General features: G+C 40.8%; 1 protein-coding gene across 3 annotated transcripts in view; it reads right to left on the bottom strand.

Annotated features, from left to right (window-relative positions):
* Positions 1–24,104, bottom strand: part of LOC149244843 (uncharacterized) — a 496,877-nt gene extending 472,773 nt beyond the window's left edge. The window contains exon 1 of one of the 3 annotated variants that reach the window (XM_089455502.1): positions 23,409–24,104. In XM_089455502.1, the coding sequence (XP_089311628.1) occupies positions 23,409–23,729 (321 nt within the window). In that variant the 5' untranslated portion in view covers positions 23,730–24,104. The remainder of the gene's footprint in view (positions 1–23,408) is intronic. The other 2 variants (XM_089455501.1, XM_089455500.1) reach the window with 2 other exon arrangements.
* Between the last annotated feature and the right edge of the window lie 825 nt (positions 24,105–24,929).

The raw sequence follows: 24,929 nt of genomic DNA on the forward strand, positions 1-24,929 counted from the left end.
CAGGGATTATACCCTTCACAAAATCCAGCACTTCTTGCTCTTCCAATGTCAGATCCAGAGACATCTTCCATCTGTGATAGTCAGACTTTTCACGGAGCTTGTCTTCAGCCAGGAAGTGGGATGAGAAACCCATTGAGCCTTTTGTCCTTTCCAATTGTCTTCGGTGATTGCTCTTTCACTCTTGCTTGGGCTTTGTCTTCACCTCACCTCTTATACCATGTTAAATTTAGATATGTTCTATGCTTAGAGCAATTTACTTCAATTTTTCATATTAACCCAATGTCAATATTCAGATTAGCAATCCCATCAGCATGATAGTAAAGTGCAGATAGAACATAAACATAAACAGCAAAAGACAAGAGGACACAAGATGTGGCACCAACCAGGGACAAACCCCAACGTGGGGAAACCCTTGATCAAATCTTCTTATATTCTTCAATAATTCAGCAGAGAGAGATAGTACAAATATACAAATCTGCGATTTCGTGACAGCAGTAGTAAATGATCTTACTCAAAACATAGAAACATAGACCCAAGGCATCTTTCAGAATGTTGTTGTCTTCTTGCTGCACTGACTGTCACTGCTTTATGAGTTAGGGTATCAACATTCAGTTCTCTTCCTTCACACAGTCACCAATGCAAGGCTTCGAGGTGCAGCTCCACCACTGTCACGCTTTCAAGTCAATCCTTAGAACAATCTTTGCTGCTGGCTATGGCCTGCAGCCTAGCCCAGCAGCAAGTATGGCCTCTGGTCTTCAATCAGCAAATAATATCAATGCAGCAGTATAAGTCCTACAAGGACTTGACTCAATCTGAATATGTTGATCTAAACTTTAGTCTAGGACAAATTTCATTAATGTAATATGATTGTAGTTTACCAACCTTATAAACAGTCCTCAGGAACAGTCTCTATCACAATGCTGTCATCATCATGCTGCCACTGAAATTCTATGTTGACCCTTCAGGTCTCGATATGTTGTTAAGGCTTCTTCCCATCTGTAGATTAGGGTCTCTCTTTGATGTAGCTTAGGACCTCTTCATAACTGTGAAGCCTTCCTTTATTGTGGTTTATAGTTCCTCTAGCCAGCGGATTAGAGCCCTCCTTAACTGCTGGTTAGAACCTCCTTTGACAGTGAATAGGTCCTCCTCAAAAGACAGTTGCAAGGACTTCTCCCTTCAACTGCGGCTAGGCTTCTTGACTGCAGCTAAGTTGTGGCTAAGTCTCCTTGCTTGAACAGCAGCTAAATCACCTCCTTTAGGATTGTGTAATGAGCCTCTTTTTGACTGTGGATTAGGGGTCCATTTAGGTTGCGTATTGAAGCTCCCTTTAAATGCGTCTAGGGCTAGAGCTCCCCTCTAGGACTACAGCCAGATATCTCCCTTACCTGCGGCTAAGTTTCTTCCTTACTGTGGCTAGGGTAAGGCTAGATCTCCCTCCCTTTAGGACTGTGGCTAGCTGTGTATAGAAGACTGCGGCTAGGGCTCTTTTAGAGCTTCCTTTGACAGCGTATAGAGGCTCCCTTAGACAGTGTATTGAAGCCTCTCCTTGTTGCGTGGAAGAGCCTCCTTTAGGACAGCGTAGGAGCCTCTCTTCACTGTGATTTAATCCCTTTAGAACAAAGAATTAGGGCCTCCTTTAATCTGCAGCTAGGTCATCTCCCTTAGTCTCCTTTCCTCCTGCATCTAGGGCTTCATCATCATGACCTCTCTTGCCACCAAAACCCAAAACGAGTGGAGAGAGATCATGAGTGAAGTGAGTGTAAAATGGCTTGAAGGCCACCTATATTTATAGTGCAACGTTGAGGTTGAGTGGGGTAATTTGGTTGCTGGCCAACCTTGACAAATTGTCAAATAACATAAACAAATTCATATCTCCATGAATACATGTCGAAATCGGATGATCTTTAGATCAATCCTACACCTCTTAACGAGAGGAATCCAAGAAAAATATCAGCTGCCATAAATAAAATGACCCACATGGAGTTTGGCCCTAGTTGCCAATTTTAACACCCTCCAATGTGCTCCTCTTTCATTTCAAGGCAACAGAATCCCCATCTTCAAACTACTCTAACTTCTGATCCAAAAGTCCATTTTTGGACTTCTATATATTGTTGGAAAGCTTATCACGAGCACTCTGCAGTGGAGAGGGTCCTATTCAACTTTGAGAGCTTCAGTGGCTTAGGAAATGGCTTCAAACTTGATTGTTTTTCTGCACTTTGGGCGACTGATAACTTTATAAAGCAGTGAGTGACAACAAGATCACTCGCAAGAAGAGGTATTATAATCTCTATGAGTGCTACTGAAGATAGTAATTATGTTAGTACTAAATGTGCTAACTAGTTAGTGATTCCTAAATCGAATATAATTGAAAAGAATTTTGTTGACAAAAATGACAAACAATACGACATAAGCAATCTACAACTAAGTATTGGGTATTATACTTTTATCTCGCAATTCACCGTGAAAACCTTATTTTTTGACAATAGTGACATTGTTTTGGGCTCACCCTAGATGGAAACTCTGGGGTCCTTTATCCTAAATACGAAAAAGAAGTTTTCAACATTTTCCCACAAAAGAAAAAAATAACACTGCAAGACGTTACTTTGAAGCCAAATTCAATGACGCCAGAAGACATACAAGAAATCTCAAAAGTAATTCTTCAAAAAAGTAAAAAAGCAATACAAAATATGCAAAGGGAAGTTGACAAAATCACCACTGACAAAAAACGAAGAAATTACTCGTCTTAAGGACCATAGCGAGAAATTACTCACTCAAATTAAGAAACTTAAAAATGATAAGCAATCATTGAAAAATAAATTAGAAGAACTCATCATGAAAGATGTATCGAAGTCGTTAGATGTAACCGTCCAAATTGAAGATAAGGGAACGAATACTGATCCAGTCAATATCACAACTAAAAAAGAGCATAAACCAGTTGAAGGAAAAATATATTCAGATGTTGCAGTTCAAATGGTGAAAAATCCAAATGAAGATTATGTAACCAACTCAACAACATCAGTATTTGAAGTAAACCAAGAAGTTGTCACACACAAGATAAGCAAAAATCAAACCACAAGAACTCCCTATCGACATCTGAATCACAAGAGCGGACAACTCAATCAATTTGCATATCTGTATCACTCGGATCAAAAACAACAAACTTTTGTTCCGAAGACTACTAATGTCAGTGGAATCCAGTCTTATGGTAAAAGTTCACGTGAAGTATCCAATAACCACAGGATTTTGCAAAAGATTGATTTAGGATGGTCAGATCCTTTCTCAGTACGATAGTTTTGTTTATCACTCAGAGGATCATATCAACTTGTATCAACGAAGACGACAATTCCGAGACGAGAAGATAAAAACATAAAAAGAGATAAAGCATTTTCATCAGCAAGCTTTGAGGACAAAGCTTTTTGAGGAAGGCAATGTTATGAATAAAATATATATATATATATATAATGTAAATATAAATAATAATAACACATCATAAATAATGATTAATTAGTAATTAGTTAATGAAGAGGTATGTCCCTAAGGACATGACCATTCATAAAGGGACACCTGCCTAGGGTATATAGGTAGGCCCTCACTCTCATTTGTAACATCATATTCTCATTCATACATTTTAATATATATTCTTGTATCTTCAATGGAGATCTTCATACTCCAAGCCTTCTGGAGTATTTAACTTAAAGTACGAATTGTGTTCGTTACATTGGAATCAGAGCATTTCTCTGAGTAAACAAACTTTGTTCATTACATTGGTATTAGAGCATTCCTCTGAGTAAACGAACTTTGTTCGTTACACAGGATGCTTTCCACATGGTTCTAAAATAGAACATGAAGTGGATGGATACATTAACATAGCAGCCTCATTCAATCTTTTCTTGGGATGGAAAACTTTTTGAGCAAAGTGTACATCTGAGGAATTCAAGGTGAATACCTCCCTATCTAAGAGTCAGTGTTGATTTTTGGATAGCTGCGGGAGGAATTCCCTAGCTACACAAGTCGGCTCAATCAAAAGAGGGAAAATTAAATATGCTCAAGTCGGCCCCAAAGTACAAGTCAACCCAACACAAGGAGACGTGCCCTTTGGGCACCTCACGAACATTATATATACCAATTCGACCTCCCACAATTGGACAATTTGGATCATCACATTTATTGTTCTTTTCTTCACACATGTGAGATAAAGACGAATATTTTTTAGTTTCACCAAGTTGACTAAGTCTTTTTTTGGGTAGAGTTTGACCAAGTTTTTTGGCAAGTTGACTGAGTTTTTGGGTAGTTGCAAGAGGCAAAATTTCGGTTTGTTTGACTGAGGTTGACTAAGTTTTCTGGGTAGCTACAAGAGGCCAAATATCAGCCTATTTCACTGAGCTTGACCGACTTTTCTGGGCAGTTGCAGGAGGCTGAATTTCATCTTGTTTGACCAGCTTTGACCTACGCTGTTTTTTTGGTCTAGGTTGACCAAGTTTGACTTGAAAAATATCAGATTGTACTTTGGTGAATTGAACAATTTCTCCTAGAAAAGATTGTTGGGTTTTCTCCCAAGTTTGAGTTTCCTAGGGCAAAATTTTGGTGTCCACTGTGCATGGCTATTCTACTATGATCTTTACTATTTCTATTGCATTTACTATTGAATTTTCTGAGGTGTAATTGCTTAATGATAGTCAGAAATGTGATGAAGTAATATCATATATCATCGGAAGTAATTATCAGTTGCAGAAAATTGTGATTGTCTAAATAGCACTAGAAAATCAACAATAACTACTAGATAAATAATGTTATATTTGTACTAAATGATAGATGTTTTAATAATCGTCATTAATCCAATAGTTAAATCTATGTTTTCATGTTTTTTGAAGCTGATTCAGCGTTCTACATGTTTGTTTTGAATATATATATGTGTTTGTGTGCACGCATCAAAATATATTAGAATATCTATTATATAACAAATGCTCCACTTTCGAAAGCCTTTTGAAAAATTGATCTTCTTGCTCCCACTCCCAAAAGCCTTGGTTGTCACAAGTATGGTGACCTCTAAAGATGCTCCTGTTTTCTATAATAGTTTTTTCCTTTTGTTTAAATAACAATATGATTCCCCTTAGCAGCAGAGGAATCTTTCTTCAACAAGATTCTACATTTTACATGGCCAAAGGTCAGTTATGGTCAAAGTGTTGAAGAATGTAACTAGTGTTGGTCTTCATAATTGTACTTGTCAAAAATAAATTTTATTATTAGAGAAAATGACTTATTAAAGCATGGGTTTCATGCTTGGGTTAATATTTTCTAGGTCAAAGCCCCCATTGAAGGCTTCTAGGTTGTCTTGAGTCATTAGAGTCATCGTCATTTTTATTAAATCCTTCTTGAGCTTTTGTATTATGTAAAAAGAATTATTTTTGAGTCAAAAATGTTATTTGTCACCTCCACACAAATTCGGCCCTATCCCCATGAAGTCGGCCTACATTAGAGCAATTTGACCCAATAGAAAGGCTATATATAGAGACGCAGTTCGACCTATTTGGACAACTCGCTCAACAAGTTTGATCTTCAAGGAAGAGAAGCAGAAAAAAGAGCAAAGTAGCTGGAGAAAGATGAAAGTTGTTGGGAAGACCTAATTCGAGTTTTGGGTTATCTATCTCTCACACGTGCGAAGTTTTTGGGCAATTGTTGGGGCTGAAATTTTGTGTCTACTGCAGGTCCGAAATTCTATTGCTGGGGGCCGAAGTTCTGCTATTGGGGACAGAAATTCTGTACTAAAGTTGCTGCTGGGAAGCTGTCACTTGGAGACTTTGACAGGGATCATCTATTGAAGGGAAGGGTTGACTTGGTGGTTGGAGGAGGTCTTTGTCTTGGTCTAAGAGGTCTTGGAGTGTCTCGACTTGATTTGAATCTACTAGTGGAAGAGTTAGACTAGGTTTTCCCCTTGTAGGGGTTTTTCCCTGGCTAAGCGCCTACATCTTGTGTCTCTTGTTCTTGTGCTCTTCATATACATATAAATTGGTTATTGCTTGATGAAAAACAAACTAATAAAGAAGTAAAAGAAGCCAACATAATTCACAAGTAATTATCAAGAAAGACGAATCAAACCCTAATTCCTATAAGCATTGATTTCTCAACATGGTATCAGAGCTAAGGTGAAAGAAGGTTGAAGATCACTTTGTTGGCAATCACTTGAAGAAGGGAAAAGTAGTATTGTAAGAAAAAGTTACTTCCTCTATGGCAAGTTATTTGGAGATGGGTCTCAATATCATGAAAGTTGCAGGAAGCCGGATTGGAAGAATCATCTACAATCTATCTAGGAGAGTCAAGAGTGAAGGATTCTTGGCTGCACTTACAAGTACTCTTGATGATGACAATGCATGGATCATTGATAGTGGAGCATCAAGACATATGACGGGAGAAAGTGGACAACTTCATACTCTATCAAGGGAACCATCATCTCATGCAGTGGAGCTAGGAGACAACAACAGTTATGCAATCAAGGGCCTTGGATCTACATCATTGAAGCTAGAAAGTGGAGCAAAGCTACACCTCAACAACATACTCTATGTCCCAAGTTTGAAAAAGAATTTACTTTCCATTTCTTGTTTAGAAGATAAAGGAGATAGGGTTGCCTTTGTAGATGGTAAAGTTTTGGTTTGGGGAAAGGATTCAAGTATTGAAAAGGCAAAGGTTATTGGAGTTCGTGAAGGAAGACTATATAGAGTTATAACACCATCTCCTCAAGCCCTAGTTCACATGGAGATCAACCCTATCGAACTTTGGCATAGAAGATATGGGCATATTCATTACAAGATAATACCCTCTCTTAGTCAAATGGTAAAGGGAATCCCCAACATCAAGGGAGATCATGAAGGAGTATGCAAGGGATGTGCTTTGGGAAAGAATACTAGGAAACCTTTTACAAGCAGTGATACAAGGTCTAAGGAGTTACTAGACCTCATTCATTCCGATGTGTGTGGGCCAATGTCTAATAAATATCTTGGAGGCCATCTTTACTATGTGACCTTCATTGATGATCATGGTGTTGAAAAATGTGTAACTAGGTTCGGTCTTCATAAGTATGAAATGTACTCTTGTAAATAATAAAATGAAAAATAAATTAGTATTATTGGAGCATAAGTTTCATGCTCGAGTTCTTTTATTTTATAGGTCAAGCACCCATTGAGTGCTTCTAGGATTTGTCTTAGGTTTAAGAGTCATTGTCATGTACTGAAGACCCTATGGGCACATTGTATCTTGTAAAGAAAAAATTATTTTGTCTTTAAAGTGTCGAAATACCTCCAAGATCAAGTCGGCCTAAGGATCTGTCAAATCGGCCCACATGAAGAGCCACGCCCACCCCTCAAAGAGCCTATATATATAGAGGAACTTGTACTCCATTAGACACACTCGCTCATCTCATTCTCTATGCGAAGAAGAAGAAGAAAGAAGTTGAATAAGAGGGTACGAAGAAGAGAAAGTCGAAGAAGTTGAAGTGCTTGGGCTAGATCTATCTCTCTTGTGAAGTCGAAGTTAGGATTTCTGCGTTGGGTCTATCTCTAGTTCGATCTTGAAGAAAAGAGAGAAGGAAAGGGAAGCGAAGGTCACTTAGGGCACCTCACTAGCCCTAAGTCTCAAGGGAAGGCAAGCAAAGAAGAAGAGAAGGCCATTTGAGGGAGATCAAAGTCTTTAGAAGGAGCAACAACAGTTGCAACAGTTGTCGTGAGACAGAATTTCGGATCTACAGTAGGAGGTCGAAGTCACTACAGCAGGAAGCCGAGTTGCTCTTGATCTTGGAGGGTATTTGTCTAAGTCACTAGGTCATGGTATTCGTCAATTGAAGAATCTATAAGAAAAGAAGAGATTTACGGGTTTTCCCCTCAAGAGGAGGGGTTTTGGCCCTGTCTTGCAGCCTATACACTGTGTCACTGTTCTTATAGTTTTGGTAGTTGTTTGATGTATTGCACACTGTAATAATAAGAACAAAGCTAATAAGTAAAAAGGTAACACAAACAGTTATCAAGTTAAGAGAATTAACATACTTACTGCCCTATTAAATTCTCAACATGGTATCAGAGCTAAGGTTTGCTAAGGGCATCATGGAGATCTCCTCTGCAATGAAGAAGTTCATCAAGAAGATTGCAAGCCATCTCAAGAAAGGTATTAAGGAAGCATGGAATTTATTATTCTCTACAAAGAAGGTATCAATCAAAGAAAGGGATGAAGGTCTCTTCTCGGCTCTCTCTAGCACATTTCAAGATGAAGACATTTGGGTAATTGACAGTGGTGCATCAAGGCACATGACTGGCCATTCCAATAGATTGAAGACCTTATCAAAAGGAAAGTCCGCTTATTCAGTGGAACTTGGAGACAACAAGAGCTATCCCGTGAAAGGTATTGGATCAACCTCCATAAAGCTAGAAAACAGAAGCAACATCCACCTCAACAACATTCTCTTTGTTCCAGGTTTGCACAAAAATTTACTTTCTATTTCAAGATGGTGATAGAATAGCCTTCATAAATGGAAAGGTCATTGTTTGGGGAAAAGACTCAAGGATAGATCAAACCAAACTTATAGGCATTCGAGAAGGAAGACTCTACATATTGATATCTCCTATGGCCCAAGCCCTAGTTCACATTGAAATTAGCCCATGTGAACTTTGGCATCGAAAATTTGGTCATCTACATTTCAAAATCATTCTAACCCTGAGTTCCATAGAGATGGAATTCCAAATCTGAAGGTGGATCATGAAGGTGTCTGTAAGGGATGTGCATTAGGTAAGAATACCAAGAGACCATTTGGACACAGTGCTTCACAGTCAAAAGAAATCTTGGATCCCATTCACTCTGATGTATGTGGTCCTATGACTCCTAAATCACTTGGAGGGCATCTATATTATGTCACATTTATAGATGATCATTCAAGAAATACCTGGGTTTACTTAATGAAAACCAAGGACGAAGTATTTACAAAATTTCAAGAATTCAAAGCTAAAGTGGAGAACCTTACAGAAAGAAGAATCAAGATACTAAGATTTGATAATGGAGAAGAATATACATCCAAAGAGATTATAGCATTCTGTAAGGAGTTTGGGATTAAGGAGGAGTTGACAGTCCCACATGATCCCAAACAAAATGGAGTTGCAAAAAGAAATAATAGATCCATTGAAGAGAGTGTGAAAGCAATGTTACACGATCAGGATCTACCTAAGTTTCTGTGGGGAGAAACCACCAAGACAGTGGTCTACATCCCGAATCGAAGTCCTCACAGATCTCTAGACAACAAAACTCCGGAAGAAGTGTTCACTGGAAAGAAGCCATCTGTAGATCATCTCTGTATCCTTGGGTGTCCTGTATATATTCATATACCAAAGGACAAAAGAAAGAAGTTGGATCCTTCTGGCATGTAGGGAACATTTGTTGGGTATAACAATTCATCAAAAGCGTATAGGATCTACATGAGAGATGGACATCACATAGAATTCAGTTGTGATGTCATAATTGATGAAAGCATAGCATTCAAGAGATCAAAGGAACTTTCTATAGACTCTGATGATGAAGAACTTCTGATATTTGAGGAGGAAGTTGACCAAGGAAAAGAAGAATCACACCATGAAGAAGAAGGTCCCTGTGAACCTATTCAACCTGTGGTCATCCCTGAAACAAGGAAAAGACCTAATTGGTTGAAATCTACACTACTTGATGCAGAAGGTCATGGAGCAGCAGGCTCATTTAGAGAAAGCAAGAAACCCAAGAGATATTATGGATATGTTGCATACATGACAAAACTAATAGAAGCAGAACCATCCTCCTTTGAAGAGGTTGTAAATAATCGAGAATGGAAGGATGCCATGAACGAAGAATATCAATCTATAATGAAGAATGGAGTCTGGGAGATCGTACTTAGGCCTGAAGACAAATTTGTAGTTACTTCCAAGTGGATCTATAAGATCAAACATGCAGCCGATGGAAGCATAGATAAGTATAAAGCAAGATTTGTGGCCAGAGGATTCTCTCAACTTGAAGGCATCGACTATGAAGAGACATTTGCTCCAACAGCAAGATATACAACAATTCGATCATTAGTCTCTCTGGCAGCATCGATGGGATGGAACATCCACCAAATGGATGTGAAGACTGCGTTTCTAAATGGCACAATAGATGAAGAAGTCTACATAGAGCAACCCTTGGGATTCGAAGTCAAAGATAGAAAGGCATATGTGTGCAGGCTAAAGAAGGCACTATATGGCCTCAAACAAGCACCAAGGGCATGGTATGCTAGGATGGATGCATACCTTCAAAGGATAGGCTTCACAAAAAGCTCTGTTGATTCAAACCTTTACATCAAGGTTGTAGATGGTGAACCTGTAATCATTCTTTTGTATGTAGATGATCTTCTCTTGACAGGTGTAGAAGGTCGAATTGAAGAATGTAAGAAGCAACTAGCAGCAGAATTTGACATGAAGGATCTTGGGTTGATGCATTACTACTTGGGACTAGAAGTCTGGCAAGGACCTAATGAATTTTATTTGGGTCAAGGAAAGCGCGTGTTCAAGATACTGAAAAGATTTGACATGATGGACTGCAAGCCTATTACTACTACGATGATTACAAATTTGAAGAGATTAAGAAGTTCTGAATCTAGCCCTGTGGATCTTTTCCCAGTATAGGCAACTCATTGGCTCACTAATGTACTTGGTGAATACTCAACCAGACATATGCTTTGCAGTAAATATTCTCAATCAGTTCCAAGTAGAGCCGAAGCATGATCATTGGGTAGCAACGAAACATATTCTGAGATATTTGCAAGGAACCATCCACTATTGTCTGAAGTATGACCGAAGAAATGATGTCCAACTAATTAGATATACAGATTTCGATTGGGGAGGTAGTGAGCAAGATGGAAGGAGCACTACGGGAGGATGTTTCAGTTTGGGATCCTCCATGGTCTCATGGATGAGCAGAAAGCAAGACACAGTTGCTTTGAGTAGTGTTGAAGGTGAATACGTTGTAGCCTATAAAGTAAGGAGAGAAGCAGTCTGGTTGAGGAAGCTGCTATCTGACCTGTTTGAAGGACCGATGAACCCTACAGTGATACTTTGTGATAACACCAGTTGTATACGTTTGTCTGAAGATCCAACTCAAGTATCCGACTCTTTTTATGAGATCTCTTCAGATTGAGAATGACCATGTACCTCTTATGAATACCTCCCTAATTAAAAGGGAGTGTTGAAAAATGTGTAACTAGGTTCGGTCTTCATAAGTATGAAATGTACTCTTGTAAATATTAAAATGAAAAAGAAATTATTATTATTGGAGCATGGGTTTCATACTCAAGTTCTTTTATTTTATAGGTCAAGCACCCATTGAGTGCTTCTAGGGTTTGTCCTAAGTTTAAGAGTCATTATCATGTATTGAAGACCCTATGGGCACATTGTATCTTGTAAAGAAAAAATTATTTTGTCTTTAAAGTGTCGAAATACCTCCAAGATCAAGTCGGCCTACATGAAGAGCCACGTCCACCCCTCAAATAGCCTACATATAGAGAGGAACTCGTTCTCCATTAGACACACTCACTTATCTCATTCTCTATGCGAAGAAGAAGAATAAAGAAGTCGAAGAAGAGGGTACGAAGAAGAGAAAGTCGAAGAAGTCGAAGTGCTTGGGCTAGATCTATCTCTCTTGTGAAGTCGAAGTTAGGATTTCTGTGTTGGGTCTATCTCTAGTTCGATCTTGAAGAAAAGAGAGAAGGAAAGGCAAACGAAGGTCACTTAGGGAACCTCACTAGCCTTAAGTCTCAAGGGAAGGCAAGCGAAGAAGAAGAGAAGACCATTTGAGGGAGATCGAAGTCTCTAGAAGGAGCAGCAACAATTGCAGCAGTTGTCGTGAGACAAAATTTCGGATCTACAGTAGGAGGTCGAAATCACTACAACAGGACGTCGAGTTGCTCTTGATCTTGGAAGGTATTTGTCTAAGTCACTAGGTCATGGTATTCATCAATTGAAGAATCTATAAGAAGAGAAGAGATTTACGGGTTTTCCCCTCAAGAGGAGGGGTTTTGGCCCTGGCTTGCAGCCTATACACTCTGTCACTATTCTTATTTTTTTGGTAGTTGTTTGATGTATCGCACACTGTAATAATAAGGAACAAAGCTAATAAGTAAAAGGGTAACATAAACAGTGATCAAATTAAGAGAATTAACATACTTACTGCCCTATTAAATTCTCAACACATGGCTCTATCTTCTCAAGACAAAGGACGAAGTATTTGAAAAGTTCAAGGAATTCAAATCTGAAGTGGAAACCTTAACCAAAAAAAAAGATAAGGACTTTGAGATCCGACAATGGAGGGGAATACAATTCAAAAGAGTTGATTACATATTATAAAGAGGCAAGTATTAAGAGGGAGCTCATTGTTCCCTACAACCCTGAGCAAAATGAAGTTGCAAAAAGGAAGAATAGAACCATTGAAGAATATATAAGGCCTACATTAGGAGGGAACCTCCACCATTTTACCAAAAGATAAGTATCTTGTTCTTTGTTTCCTCTTTTATGTTTGGTTTCCCTCTCATATCAAGATTTGTTTGTATTATATGCTAATAACCTTTTCTTTGTATTTTCCTTGGTAGGAAAGATTGCAGAATACACAAAGGTTATGGAGGAGACTTCAAAGGATAGACTTGAAGCATGGAAGAAGTTTTGTTGCAAAGGAATCCTTTCAAGAATTGATGTCCTACAAGGTTTGTTAAAGAACAATTCAAGGTATGTCTTAAACTACAAGTTTTTTTACAAGGTTCTCTTCATAGAAAAAGGTATGTTCATTCTCTTTTGAAATTTGCTTTACATTACTAACATCATTATGTTTAGGATTTTGAATCTTAAAGATTCTTGTTAGGGTGATTAATCATTAGATTAAATCTACCCTCGTTATACTATCATTTGATCAATCTTGTGAAACCCTAACCTCTAGGGTTCACTATAAAACCCTAGCCTGCTAAGGGTCTATCAAAGTTAAATAATGAAACCCTAGTCTACTCAGGGGTTGTTGATAAAAGTCTAGAAATCGTATTATTTTGGTGTTTAGGGTTTTGATATTATTTTAGAAAAAAATCCTAGTCCTTTAGGGATTTGTTGTTATTGTCCAAACCAAAACCATAGATCTTTAAGGTTTTGATAAGTTAGGGTTTGTCTAAATGAAACCCTAGATCTTTAGGGTTTGATGGATTAGGGTTTATGAACAAAACCCTTGTAATAGTAAGATCCTAGGAATGAAGCCCTAGATGTATGTTCATTTGTTTGATCGAAATCCTAGCCTAGTCAAAATTGTTGTATATCTTACTTTGATGTATTGATGTTTGTGTCTTGGATTTACCTAGTAGATATTAATGTGAAATACATCCTAGATATGTATATGCGAGTATGCTAACTTGATTGTTGATAGTCATGTTTCAGTGTGTGAAATTTAGGGTTTATGTCAAAACCCTAATAGAGATTGATATTCTAAGGAATGATGATATTGTTTTTTATTATTGATATGATTTAGCTTTGATGCTAAAAATCTAGGGCTTGGAATGGAGGAGTGGGGATTGTTTGATGGGTTAATACATCATTAACCAGAATTGATATCTCTTTAGAGGATGGAGTCGTGGACGGGAACCCTAGCACGACCGCAACCTGACACGAGGTAGGGCCTCTGCAGTACAGCTGGTACACGCCTTCGCTAGACTAGGCCTGTTCCCAGCAGGCGCTTGGCTCCACTCCATTACACTCCTCCCATTCAATACGCGCCTTCCTTACTCCCCGCGACCGTGACTGAAACCCTACCGTTTATCAGATATTCGCAGCTGTTGGTCCCCTCCTGTGATGGTTACTCCAGAAAATGGTGGCAGCTGGCGTAACCCCCGGGGCAACAATGGAGACCGACCTAATAGACTACTCTGAGGACCCCCTCGAAGGTATATCCATTTTCGGCAGGCACACCAGCTCTGAGGTTTTCTTCCCTTTCAGCAGAGAATTAACTGAAGTCATTGCTCCGCTTCCACCGCTCACGGGTCCATCCAGTGCGGTCATCGATCTGCCTGAAGTGTCGTCCTCTTGGCCGCCCTCCGACGTTCCTCCCCTGATGCCGATCTCCCAACATTTCGCAGCCAGGAACACAGGCCCTGATCCAGCGGCTGGTTCTTCCGGACTCTCATCCCTCCAACCCTCTGCCACCTCGCATTACCCCTCACAGTCTCACCAGGGAGTGTCTCTGCCCCTTCTAACTCCCATCATCTCGACCTCAACTCCTATTCCCCCCTCTGGCTGCTACACGAACGTCCCCCCTCTCCCGGACGCCTTCCCTACTGGCCCTGACCTAACTCCCCCAAACCCTAACCCTAATCCTGCTAACCCTAATTTCGACGGAGCTCAAGGGTGCGCAGAAGCCGCGGAGCCGAGACCTGGAAAGAGGTTAAGGTGTGTTAAACCCAAGGCGCAAGAGGTTTTCATTGACTGGGAGGAGGACTTCCAGTGGCAAGATACCATGGACATGGCTGCGACAGTCCTGGTGGGCAGAGTTAGGGGACAGAATTACTCTGCGGCAAGACTAAAGCAATGGGTCGCGGAAATATGGGGCCAACATCTGGCTGATCTGCCTTTCATACAGACCTTTGTCCATGGCTGGTTTGCTCTGCGTTTTGCGCGAGCAGAACATACAAATTGGGTATTGTCCTCCTTCTGGCATATTGAGCAGGCCCCGGTATTGCTAAGGAGGTGGAGTCCGCTTTTTGACCCAGACAGAGAACAGCTTGGGGCTGGGCCAATTTGGGTTCGTCTCCCTGGTCTGCCGCTCCATTTCTGGACTAAGGACATCTTCAGGAGAATTGGGAACTCCCTGGGCACCTTCTTAGATTATGATAGATCATACCTCTCCACTGGGGTTATGGCTTATGCACAGATCCTGGTACATTTAGACATTAGAGGAGGGCTGCAGGAGCAAGTCACCCTGCGTTGGAGGAATTACAATCGTACCCAGATCCTTGACTACGAGGGGGTCCCCTTTCGGTGCAGACGATGCCACAGAGTTGGTCACCTCTACAAAGATTGCCCTCTTCTAGGGAAATCGAAGACTGGGAACACAGGGAAGTCATCTCCCACAATGAAAGCTCAGACATAGGCGGATCACTCGGAGGAGGCAGAGCATATAGACACTGAAGCAGCTGGATCCAGGCTGGTCTCGACAACACCGAAGAAGCGCGGGAAAACACCTCTCCGGCCTCCTTCACCTCCACTGACCAGGTCTAAGGCGGCCGCTGGAGCCGCGCTATCTTCGGGTATGTCAAATTCTGATCCTTGCTCTGCAACATTTACTATTTCTTTGGCATATAATGATAAAGCTATGGGACCACAGCAGAGCCCTGTTACCTTGCAATCCCACCCCAATCACCTTGAATGTCCCCTGATTCCCCCTCTGCCTACTATATCATGTACCCCCCTTCTTTTCCAGAGGAGGTGCCATCTGATTTGAAACCTGGAATTGATCCCATCCCCCATCGATACCACCTTCGCTCACATTCTTGGTTCCGGGCACCAAATGCTATAGGCATTGGACTAGTACCTTCCCCCACCTCTTCGAAACTCCCTTGAGGTAGACCATCCTCCCTGTCAAAAGCTAAACAGCAGGCAGGGATGGAGATTGCCACGGGGAGACAACTTACTCTTGACAGGGTCCTTAGAGCACAGAATCCCCTGGAGTCGTCTCCACCATGAAGGTCCTCTCTTTCAATTGCAGAGGGATTGCTAGTCCCGAGAAAAAACTAGCACTGCGAAGGCTCCTCCAGACTGAGCCGACCGATATAGTCTTCCTACAAGAAACCCTGGGTGTTGCCGATGCTATTTCCCCTCTCCTGGAATCCATGCTTCCCGGATGGCATTTTCAAGCCATAGATGTAAATGGTCACTCTGGTGGCATTGCCCTAGGATATAATCCACGCTCGATAAAGTTGATCAGCACCTGGGGTGGCATTGGATTTATAGGGGCGGATACCTTCTCTACTGAACTGGGAACTGATATCAGACTGATAAATGTCTACGGGCCCTGCCACCATCGGGAGGACTTCTGGGAGCATCTTCTGACATCCAATATCCTGCAACCAGATAATATCATTCTGGGTGGAGACCTTAACTTCTCTCTTGGTTTTTCTGAGTCATGGGGGCACCATGCCCAAGTCGATCCTCTATCAGCCTTCTTCGAACACCTCCTAGAAACCCACAGTTTCATCGACATCCCCTCTGCAAAGTTAGTCCCGACTTGGAGGAATAGAAGATGTGGGGAGAATAGTCTTGCCAGAAGGCTCGATCGCTTCCTCATCAAGGAGCGATTCCTGGAGAGAGGATATACATACCGCCAGTGGGTTGGCTCGGGAGGATTATCAGACCACTTGCCGATATACCTTGATATTCGGGGAGATATAAGTAAACCACGAGCCCCCTTCAAATTCAACTCCACCTGGTTGAAGGATAATTCCTATATCCGCCTTGTCACAGACTTTTGGAAGGCCCACCCACCTGCTGACGGAAGGAACATCACTGATGGTTTCGTCGACAACCTAAAAGAACTGAAGAAGCTATCAAAGATTTGGGCTCATAACAAGAGGATACAAGAAGAACAAAATCTAAGAGACATTGAATTAGAAATTGCTGATATGGAGGATGAAAGTGGGGGACTCTTCCCATCAAATGATCATAGGGATGAGCTCACCGCCTTAATAACCAAGAGGGGAAACATCCTTAAAGAAAGGGAGGAAACTTGGAGATTGAGAAGCAGAGCAATATGGCTGAAGGAGGGAGATGACAACTCAAAATTCTTCCATAAATTTGCAAATGGAAGAAAGGCAATCAACACTATCTGGAAACTGACAAATGAGCAGGGTATTGTGGTGGACACCTTCCCTCATTTGGCCACTCTCGCCACCTCACATTTCAAACAGGTCTATCAGGCTCCTCCCAATGCCACCCTAGCAGAGGTCATAAGAGTAGCACAACTTTTCCCTCAGTTCGTCAATTAGGAGGATGCTATGGATCTGAATAGAGAAGTCACTCTTGGGGAACTGGAGGCCACCCTGAAATGGTTTAAGAGAGACAAGAGCCCCGGTCCAGATGGCTGGTCGGTGGAGTTTTATTTGGCTTTTTTTGATATCCTAGGAGAAGATTTACTCAAGGTCATCGAGGAATGCAGGATATCTGGGCGAATGCATGGGGCCATCAATTCCACTTTCATCGCCCTCATCCCCAAATCAGACAATCCGTTAACTTTCAATGATTTCCGGCCCATATCCCTGTGCAACTGCATATACAAAATCATCTCCAAAATCATTGCAAATCGCCTCCGTCCCATTATTTCCACCCACATCTCCTCAGAACAATTTGCCTTCCTGCAAGATCGACAGATACATGAAGCTATAGGAACAGCCTTTCATCGCCCTCATCCCCAAATCAGACAATCCGTTAACTTTCAATGATTTCCGGCCCATATCCCTGTGCAACTGCATATACAAAATCATCTCCAAAATCATTGCAAATCGCCTCCGTCCCATTCTTTCCACCCACATCTCCTCAGAACAATTTGCCTTCCTGCAAGATCGACAGATACATGAAGCTATAGGAACGGCCCAGGAAGTATTGCACTCAATACAGACAAAGAAGATCAAAGGTATGATTCTCAAAGCTGATCTATCTAAGGCATTTGATCGGGTAAGCTGGTTATATATCAGAATGCTCCTAACACATTTAGGATTTCCTGTGGGAGTTATAAAATGGATAATGTGCTGCATCACTAATATATCCTTTAGTGTCCTGATAAATGGTGTTGCTTCTCCTTTCTTTCACTCTGAAAGAGGACTCAGGCAAGGATGTCCCTTATCACCCCTACTCTTCCTACTGGTTATGGAAGGGCTCAGCAAACTAATTAAGGATATGCACCTCAGAGGCAGGCTCACGGGAATTAGGATCACGGACAGATGCACGATAACACACCTCTTTGTGGACGATGTGTTAATCTTCCTCAATGGGGGATTAGGAGATCTGACTACTATACAACACTCTATCAACCTATTCCAAACTGCAACTGGCATGACTATTAATAACTCAAAATCCACCATTATTGTATCTGACTGCTCCCCACATGAGATCCAGTTCGCACTACAAAGGTTTCCTTTCACCCTGTTACAGCTGGAAGAAGGCCTCTGGTACCTGGGATACAGGCTGAAGCCGCTCGGCTACAAAATAGTTGATTGGACATGGTTGATCTCTAAACTAGAAAGGAGACTTAATATATGGTATCACAAGTATCTCTCCAGAGCCGGAAGACTAGTGCTTATCAAATTCTTGAGGCCACCCCGGTATACTGGATGTCACTAGCTTGGATCCCAAGGGGCATCCTTACAAGAATACAAAATCTCTGCTGCAGATTCCTTTGGAAAGGCAAACAAACAGGGAGGATTTTTGCATGGGCAAAATGGGATCTGCTGTCCATACCAAAGAAATGGGGAGGCTGGGGCATTAAAAAACTGGAAGATTTCTCCACAGCACTAGCGGCCAAGCTAGGATGGCAATTAATCACTTCTAGCAGTCTCTGGACCAAAGTAGCCTCCTCAAAATACATTGATCCATTAAGGTCGATGGATTGGCTGAGACAGACAAGCTGGAACAAAATAGGGATCTCGAACATTTGGAAAGCGGTACTGAAATCATTGTCACTGATCCGTGACGGGCTTACCTGGAGAATTCATGATGGGACATCTGTTCGTATCGGCCTTGACCCTTGGATAGGATGTGGGAATGCACATTTATTACCAGAAGGACTAATACAGCACCTCAAAGAGTTTGGCATCACCCACATCAGTCACATTGCTGACCAGGAGAGATCTACCTTCCTACACCAAGCTTGGAAATCTACCCACAGCCTGCACTTACCACATCAATGGCACCATCTCTGGACGGCATACACAGCGGCTCTAACTGAATCTCATATCCGAATCTTGGAAGGGGAGGATGAGATTATATGGGCAATTGCAAAAAATGGTCAGTACTCTCCCAAAGAGGGATATCTTCACCTTGCCAATAGACATAGACCACAACATATTGATACATGGTGGAAAGGTATGTGGAAGCTCAAAGCCCCCCCTAGAACAAGACTGCTCATGTGGTCAATTCTGAAAAACAAAACCCCGACTGGAGACAACCTGATCAAGAGAGGTCAACATGGGCCCTTTTGGTGCTGCCTATGCAAAGACAGTTCAGAAACAGTGGATCACCTATTTCTCACTTGCCCCATCACTATTGACCTCTGGAATACTACGCTCTCACATACCCCTACACCTAACTCATGGAGAGGTCAAGCTATCAGGGAGGTTTGGGCCAATTGGTGGACAACAGCATCCCCGCCGAAAGCAAGGAACCTCCCCCTCCTCATTAGCTGGGAAATTTGGATTGCCAGGAACCGCATCATCTTTCTAGATATCGCCCCTCACTGGCCCTCCATCTCAGCCCGAATCCTAGCCGACTACAGTAATATACCTGAAGATGATGATAACACACCACCCAGACATATCATTCCTAAAACCATTGATCACTCCCAACCTTGGGCTTATTTTGACGGATCAGCGCAAGAGGCAGGATGTGGGGGGGTGTTGTACTTTACTTAACTGACTCCCATTACTATCACATACAAATGGGACTTGGAGGAGGCACAAACAACTATGCAGAACTCATCACAGCCAAACATCTCATTCATTTTGCTATTGAAAAAAACTGCAGGAATCTACAAGTGTTTGGTGACTCAAAAATTGTTTGCAACTGGATAAACAAAACATCAACATGTCATGCTTACACTCTGCGACACATTTTGGATGAGGTTCATAGATATATATCATCTTTTGACAATTTTGCATGTCGTCATATCTACAGGGAACGAAACTCACTCACTGACCAACTTTCCAAAGAGGCAGCGATCCGGCCACGCGACATCTGGATGATACAGGAACAAAGAGATGGGGAGCACTACCAGTATTACCACCGCCCTTATATGGACCATGCTGCACAGGCTCACCAGGAGCCTGATATCATATGATATGCGACTTTTTTCCTGTTTATATTTATTTTGCTTATATATCTACAGCTTCATGTTACAGAAAATACTCTCTGTGTAGAGTAATTTAAATTTTGAGAACTAAACAATACATATCTAAGGAAATGTCTCCCTGCGTGGAGAACATATATATATCTGCTTTTATATTTTGACAGGCTTACAGCCTTTTAAAACTGCATATGCACATAGCATCTACAACATGTAATTTTCCTTAATATTAATGAAAATTACGATTTTTCCAAGGGGAAAAAAACAAATCTAGGGTTTGGAACAAACCCTAGTAGAGTTCATGTAATTCTAAAAGCATATTGTTGAAACCTTAGATGTATAATTGTTATTGGTTGAAATGTTGATATCTAAGGCTTTGTGTCTCGAAGATGGAATCTAGGGTTTATGACAAAACCCTAGCAAGAAGTTGAAGTCTAGCATGTAAAAGGATCTGTCTGCTACTGATTATGAATTTGATATTTTGATGCTTCCATTATAATGACATGATTTAGATATAGTTAACTTCATGCTTCTATATATTTGTATTTGGTTGTACTTGCTATTAAAGTTTTGCAGGTACATAATCTTCAAGATGTTGGAGATGTTCGTAATTGAAGATGATGATGAGCATGATGTAGGAAGCTATGAGAATGATGATGATCAAGATAACCTTAATGCCATGAATGAAGCCTTGAAAGGGTGAAGTTTCTCTGATGTTATGAAGCTATCAATCTCCCTATGTTAAGAGGGAACCTGGATAGAAGAAAGGGTATATCTCCCCAGTTAAGGGGGAGGGCGTATTATGACAATCATAATGAATACCTTTAAGTAAGAATGAAACCGGAGAATGAAAGTACTACAGATAGATGTTCACAAAGGCTTGAGAAGTACTGAGGCTATATTTGGTGCTATTAAAGATATGAAAGAAGAAGAAAGATTCCAATAAGTTGTATTTGGATAACTTGATGATGATATAAGTAGCATCAAAATGATTAAGGACCCCGAAGGTTTGTGTTTACTTGTATATATACTTGAAGGTTTATCACTGATTGGGGTTGTGATTGTACAGGATCTCTATGTAAAAAGGTTGAACGTTTGAAGCATGCTTGGAGTGGCAGATATATATCTGATTTAATTTATAAGGAGAGATGAAGCATCTTATGGCAAGATGCTTGGGAGGACATCTGGCCGACCTATGTGTTGATGTCTAGATCCCGAAGTAGGGAGGGTGGCGTTGGTCATGGAGCTCCGACCTTGGATACGCACCTAGATCCCTGGGTTGGTGGTAGAGCTTAAAAGCCTGATGGTACCTATAGTGGCTAAAGCTTGAGTCCACCTTAGTCCCACCCGATTAGAGTACCCTAGTCAGCGATCTAATTTTTAGCACCGAGTGTGTTAGAATTCTTTGTAGTTCCTTTCATTTTGGGATTTTCCATGTACTCTTATATGTATGTAATTATGAATACCTCCCTAGTTAAGAGGGAGTGTTGAAGAATGTAACTAGTGTCGATCTTCATAATTGTACTTGTCAAAAATAGATTTTATTATTAAAGAAAATGACTTATTAAAGTATGAGTTTTATGCTTTGGTCAATGTTTTCTAGGTCAAATCCTCCATTGAAGGCTTCTAGGTTTTGTCTTGAGTCATTAGAGTCATTGTCATTTTTATTAGACCCTTCTTGGGCTTTTGTATCATGTAAAAAGAATTATTTTTGAGTCAAAAAGGTTATTTGTCACCTCCACACCAAGTCGGCCTTGTCCCCATGAAGTCAGCCTACATTAGGGCAATTCGACCCAGCATAAAGGCTATATATAGAGAGGCAGTTCGACCTATTTGGACAACTTACTCAACAAGTTCGATCTTCAAGGAAGAGAAGCAGAAAAAAGAGCTAAGTAGTTGGAGACAGACGAAAGTTGTTGGGAAGACCTAAGTTAAGTTTCTGGGCTATCTATCTATCACACGTGCAAAGTTTTTGGGCAGTTGTTGGGGCTCAAATTTTGTGTCTACTGCAGGTCCGAAATTCTATTGTTGGGGGCCGAAGTTCTACTGCTAGGGGCCAAAATTTTAGACTAAAGTTGCTGCTGGGAAGTTGTCACTTGGAAACATTGACAGGGATCATCTATTGAAGGGAAGGGCTGACTTGGTGGTTGGAGGAAGTCTTTGTCTAGGTCTAAGAGGCCTTGAAGTGTCTCATCTTGATTTGAATCTACTAGTTGAAGAGTTGGACTGGGTTTTTCCCTTGTAGGAGTTTTGCCCTGGCCGAGTGCCTACATCTTGTGTCTCTTGTTCTTGTGGTCTTCATATACATATAAATTGGTAATTGATTGATGAAAGACAAACTAATAAAGAAGTAAAAGAAGCCAACCTAATTCACAAGTAATTATCAAGAAATAGGAATAAAACCCTAATTCCTATAAGCATTGATTTCACAACACAAAGACCTTGAATCAAAGAAACTCTGATAAAATGAGTGGCCAATGCCAAATCCAAAAAAGGTTTCATACAAGTTGTGAAAGAACAATGTCTTTAAATCCATACAGAACAAACAATAATATAATTGAATAATATCAATGAATGAGAAATTAGATATAGATCTGGTTGATACAATGTCTTGTGATGGATAGTAGAATCGTGAGAATTAAGTGGCACTAGCAGCGGTGAGATGACGAAGAGAAGTTGAAACTAGAAAGAGTGAAAACCAAATAGGCATCACGGGCAAGGGGGGAAAAGGTGGAAGACGTGGAAATTTAAATATAAGGAATCAAATTCCTGTAAGTGAGGACAGCCAACCACGCTGACACCGACACTACCAAGAAAAAGTGCGTATCTGCTGGAATTCATAAAGCAGGGGAACTCGTTACGAATGAACAGACTGAGATTCACCCAGCTGAAAAAGGATGTCTCGCATAAGCTGGACGGGACTCTGCCTACCCACGGACTACCTCTGCAGTGAACAGACAGATACACCCAACTGAAAAAGATGTCTCCCATAAGCTGTGACTAGACTCTGCCTATCAACGAACCACCTCTTCAGTCCAAAATTCTCTTAGTCTACCTCGGTTAAAGTTCATCATCAATGAGGTCATGAATTGATGTTGAAAGATGTTATAGTTGACAAAATGGAGGATTTCCAATTTCCAATCACATAAATAAACGAAATTAATTTGACGCAGAGAGTCCATATAAAACATAATAGGGAACCCAGAAAACCCCTCGAATACAAATTACGATACTATAATGAGAAAATCCACTCGAATTGAATGCCAGATTTAAATCTATAGTGACAATAATCACTGAAATACCTGTTTAACCTGCTGTGCACTCTTTTTCGAAACATGACAAGTTCCAACAAGATAAACTTCGGCCCCATTCTCGCCATTCCGCAAATAAACCACGCTCCCATCTTCTGTTATCGAACTTGAGTGCATGCCACGACGCTCAATTGCAGGATTCCAACCCCGGACGTGTGAATGGTGCAAAGCGATGCCATTCGTCTCAGCGATAACTGCTAAAGATCGGCAGACCCGGATCAGTTTGACTGCTTCCATTGCCTTAAACATCCAGAGTTTTCCTTCGACCTTAAACCCTAACAAGATTACTGACTTTCTGGTCCGGATGTTCATTGTCTGTTATACTTCTCACAATTCTGTCACACTCCTGATAATCTTCGGTATTGAACTCCATTGAATTGAATTTTCCTTTTCAGTGTATATGGCATTGGAATTCAATTGTACCTTGCAAATGTCTGGATCCTACGCTATACCAATATTTACATGTCTGAGTATTTTGCCTGTAGTATAATTATCTTTTCTTCGGTCTCGTTTCCGTGTTATTCGTGTAGGATCGACATCGTCCAGCTCCTTGTTCACAGTTCTCAAGGGCTAAAGCACGTTCTCTTTCAAAATTTTGAAAATACGACGAGGGGGATCACATGGAAGAGCCGTCAATGGAAGTATTTGTATTTGGTATAAAGCGTGCTTGTCCGATATTAAAGGTATTACTTTATAAACACGAAGCAATATGGTTATAGAAGCTACCACCTCAAACGTTATATTGTATCCTCAACCCTAGTTGACATTACCTACTTAAGGACTTGTTTGTAGCCGCTACAACAACATTATTGTATCCTTAACCTTAGTTGACATTGCCTACTTAAGGATCTATTTGTAGCTGTTACAACAACATTTAACATTTCGGGCACGTTAAAAATTTTGGGTCCCCCACTACTTGCTTCAAGCCTTTAGGGTTATGATTAGCCTTTCAATTGGTTTGCCTCTCCTTCACTTATTCCTAAAAAACCCTATTAATGCTCTCACGTATTGCTATCTTTATTCTTTTGGATTTACCTTTGAGCTTGATCATAATGACGCATTAAGGTTTACAAGGGTACCTCATGGCTTAACCTCATCTCGCATCGGTCCTCCTCACTTTTAAATTCATTAGGGTTTTCAGCAAGTGAATGTGGTTGTAATGTGATATTAGGTCTTCCTATAGCAATACAGGGATCTTGTAGCAGTTTCCTGTAGCATGCCTGTAGCGGCCTGTTTTGCCTTTGTTTTGACCTATAATGCAAGTATGAATTAGTTTAGGAATAAGTTGACCCCCCAGCTTGAACTCCATGATCGAAGGTAGCACCTATGCCATTCCAGCCATCCTTTTTTCCTTCACTGCAAGAGAGAATAACATTAGTTTCTTTATCTCAGATTTGGCAAAGTAGAACATTACTTTATATGCAAGTGTGAATTAGATAGATGATGCATGAAATCTTTAGTTATGAATTGGTAGAATAATTTCGTGTTACAAATGAATTTTATAGCTAGATG

This window comes from Pinus tabuliformis, chromosome 7, assembly GCF_031772625.1.
Source record: "Pinus tabuliformis cultivar Carrire ecotype Pingquan chromosome 7, CPIR1, whole genome shotgun sequence".
NCBI classification, from domain to species: Eukaryota; Viridiplantae; Streptophyta; class Pinopsida; order Pinales; family Pinaceae; genus Pinus; species Pinus tabuliformis.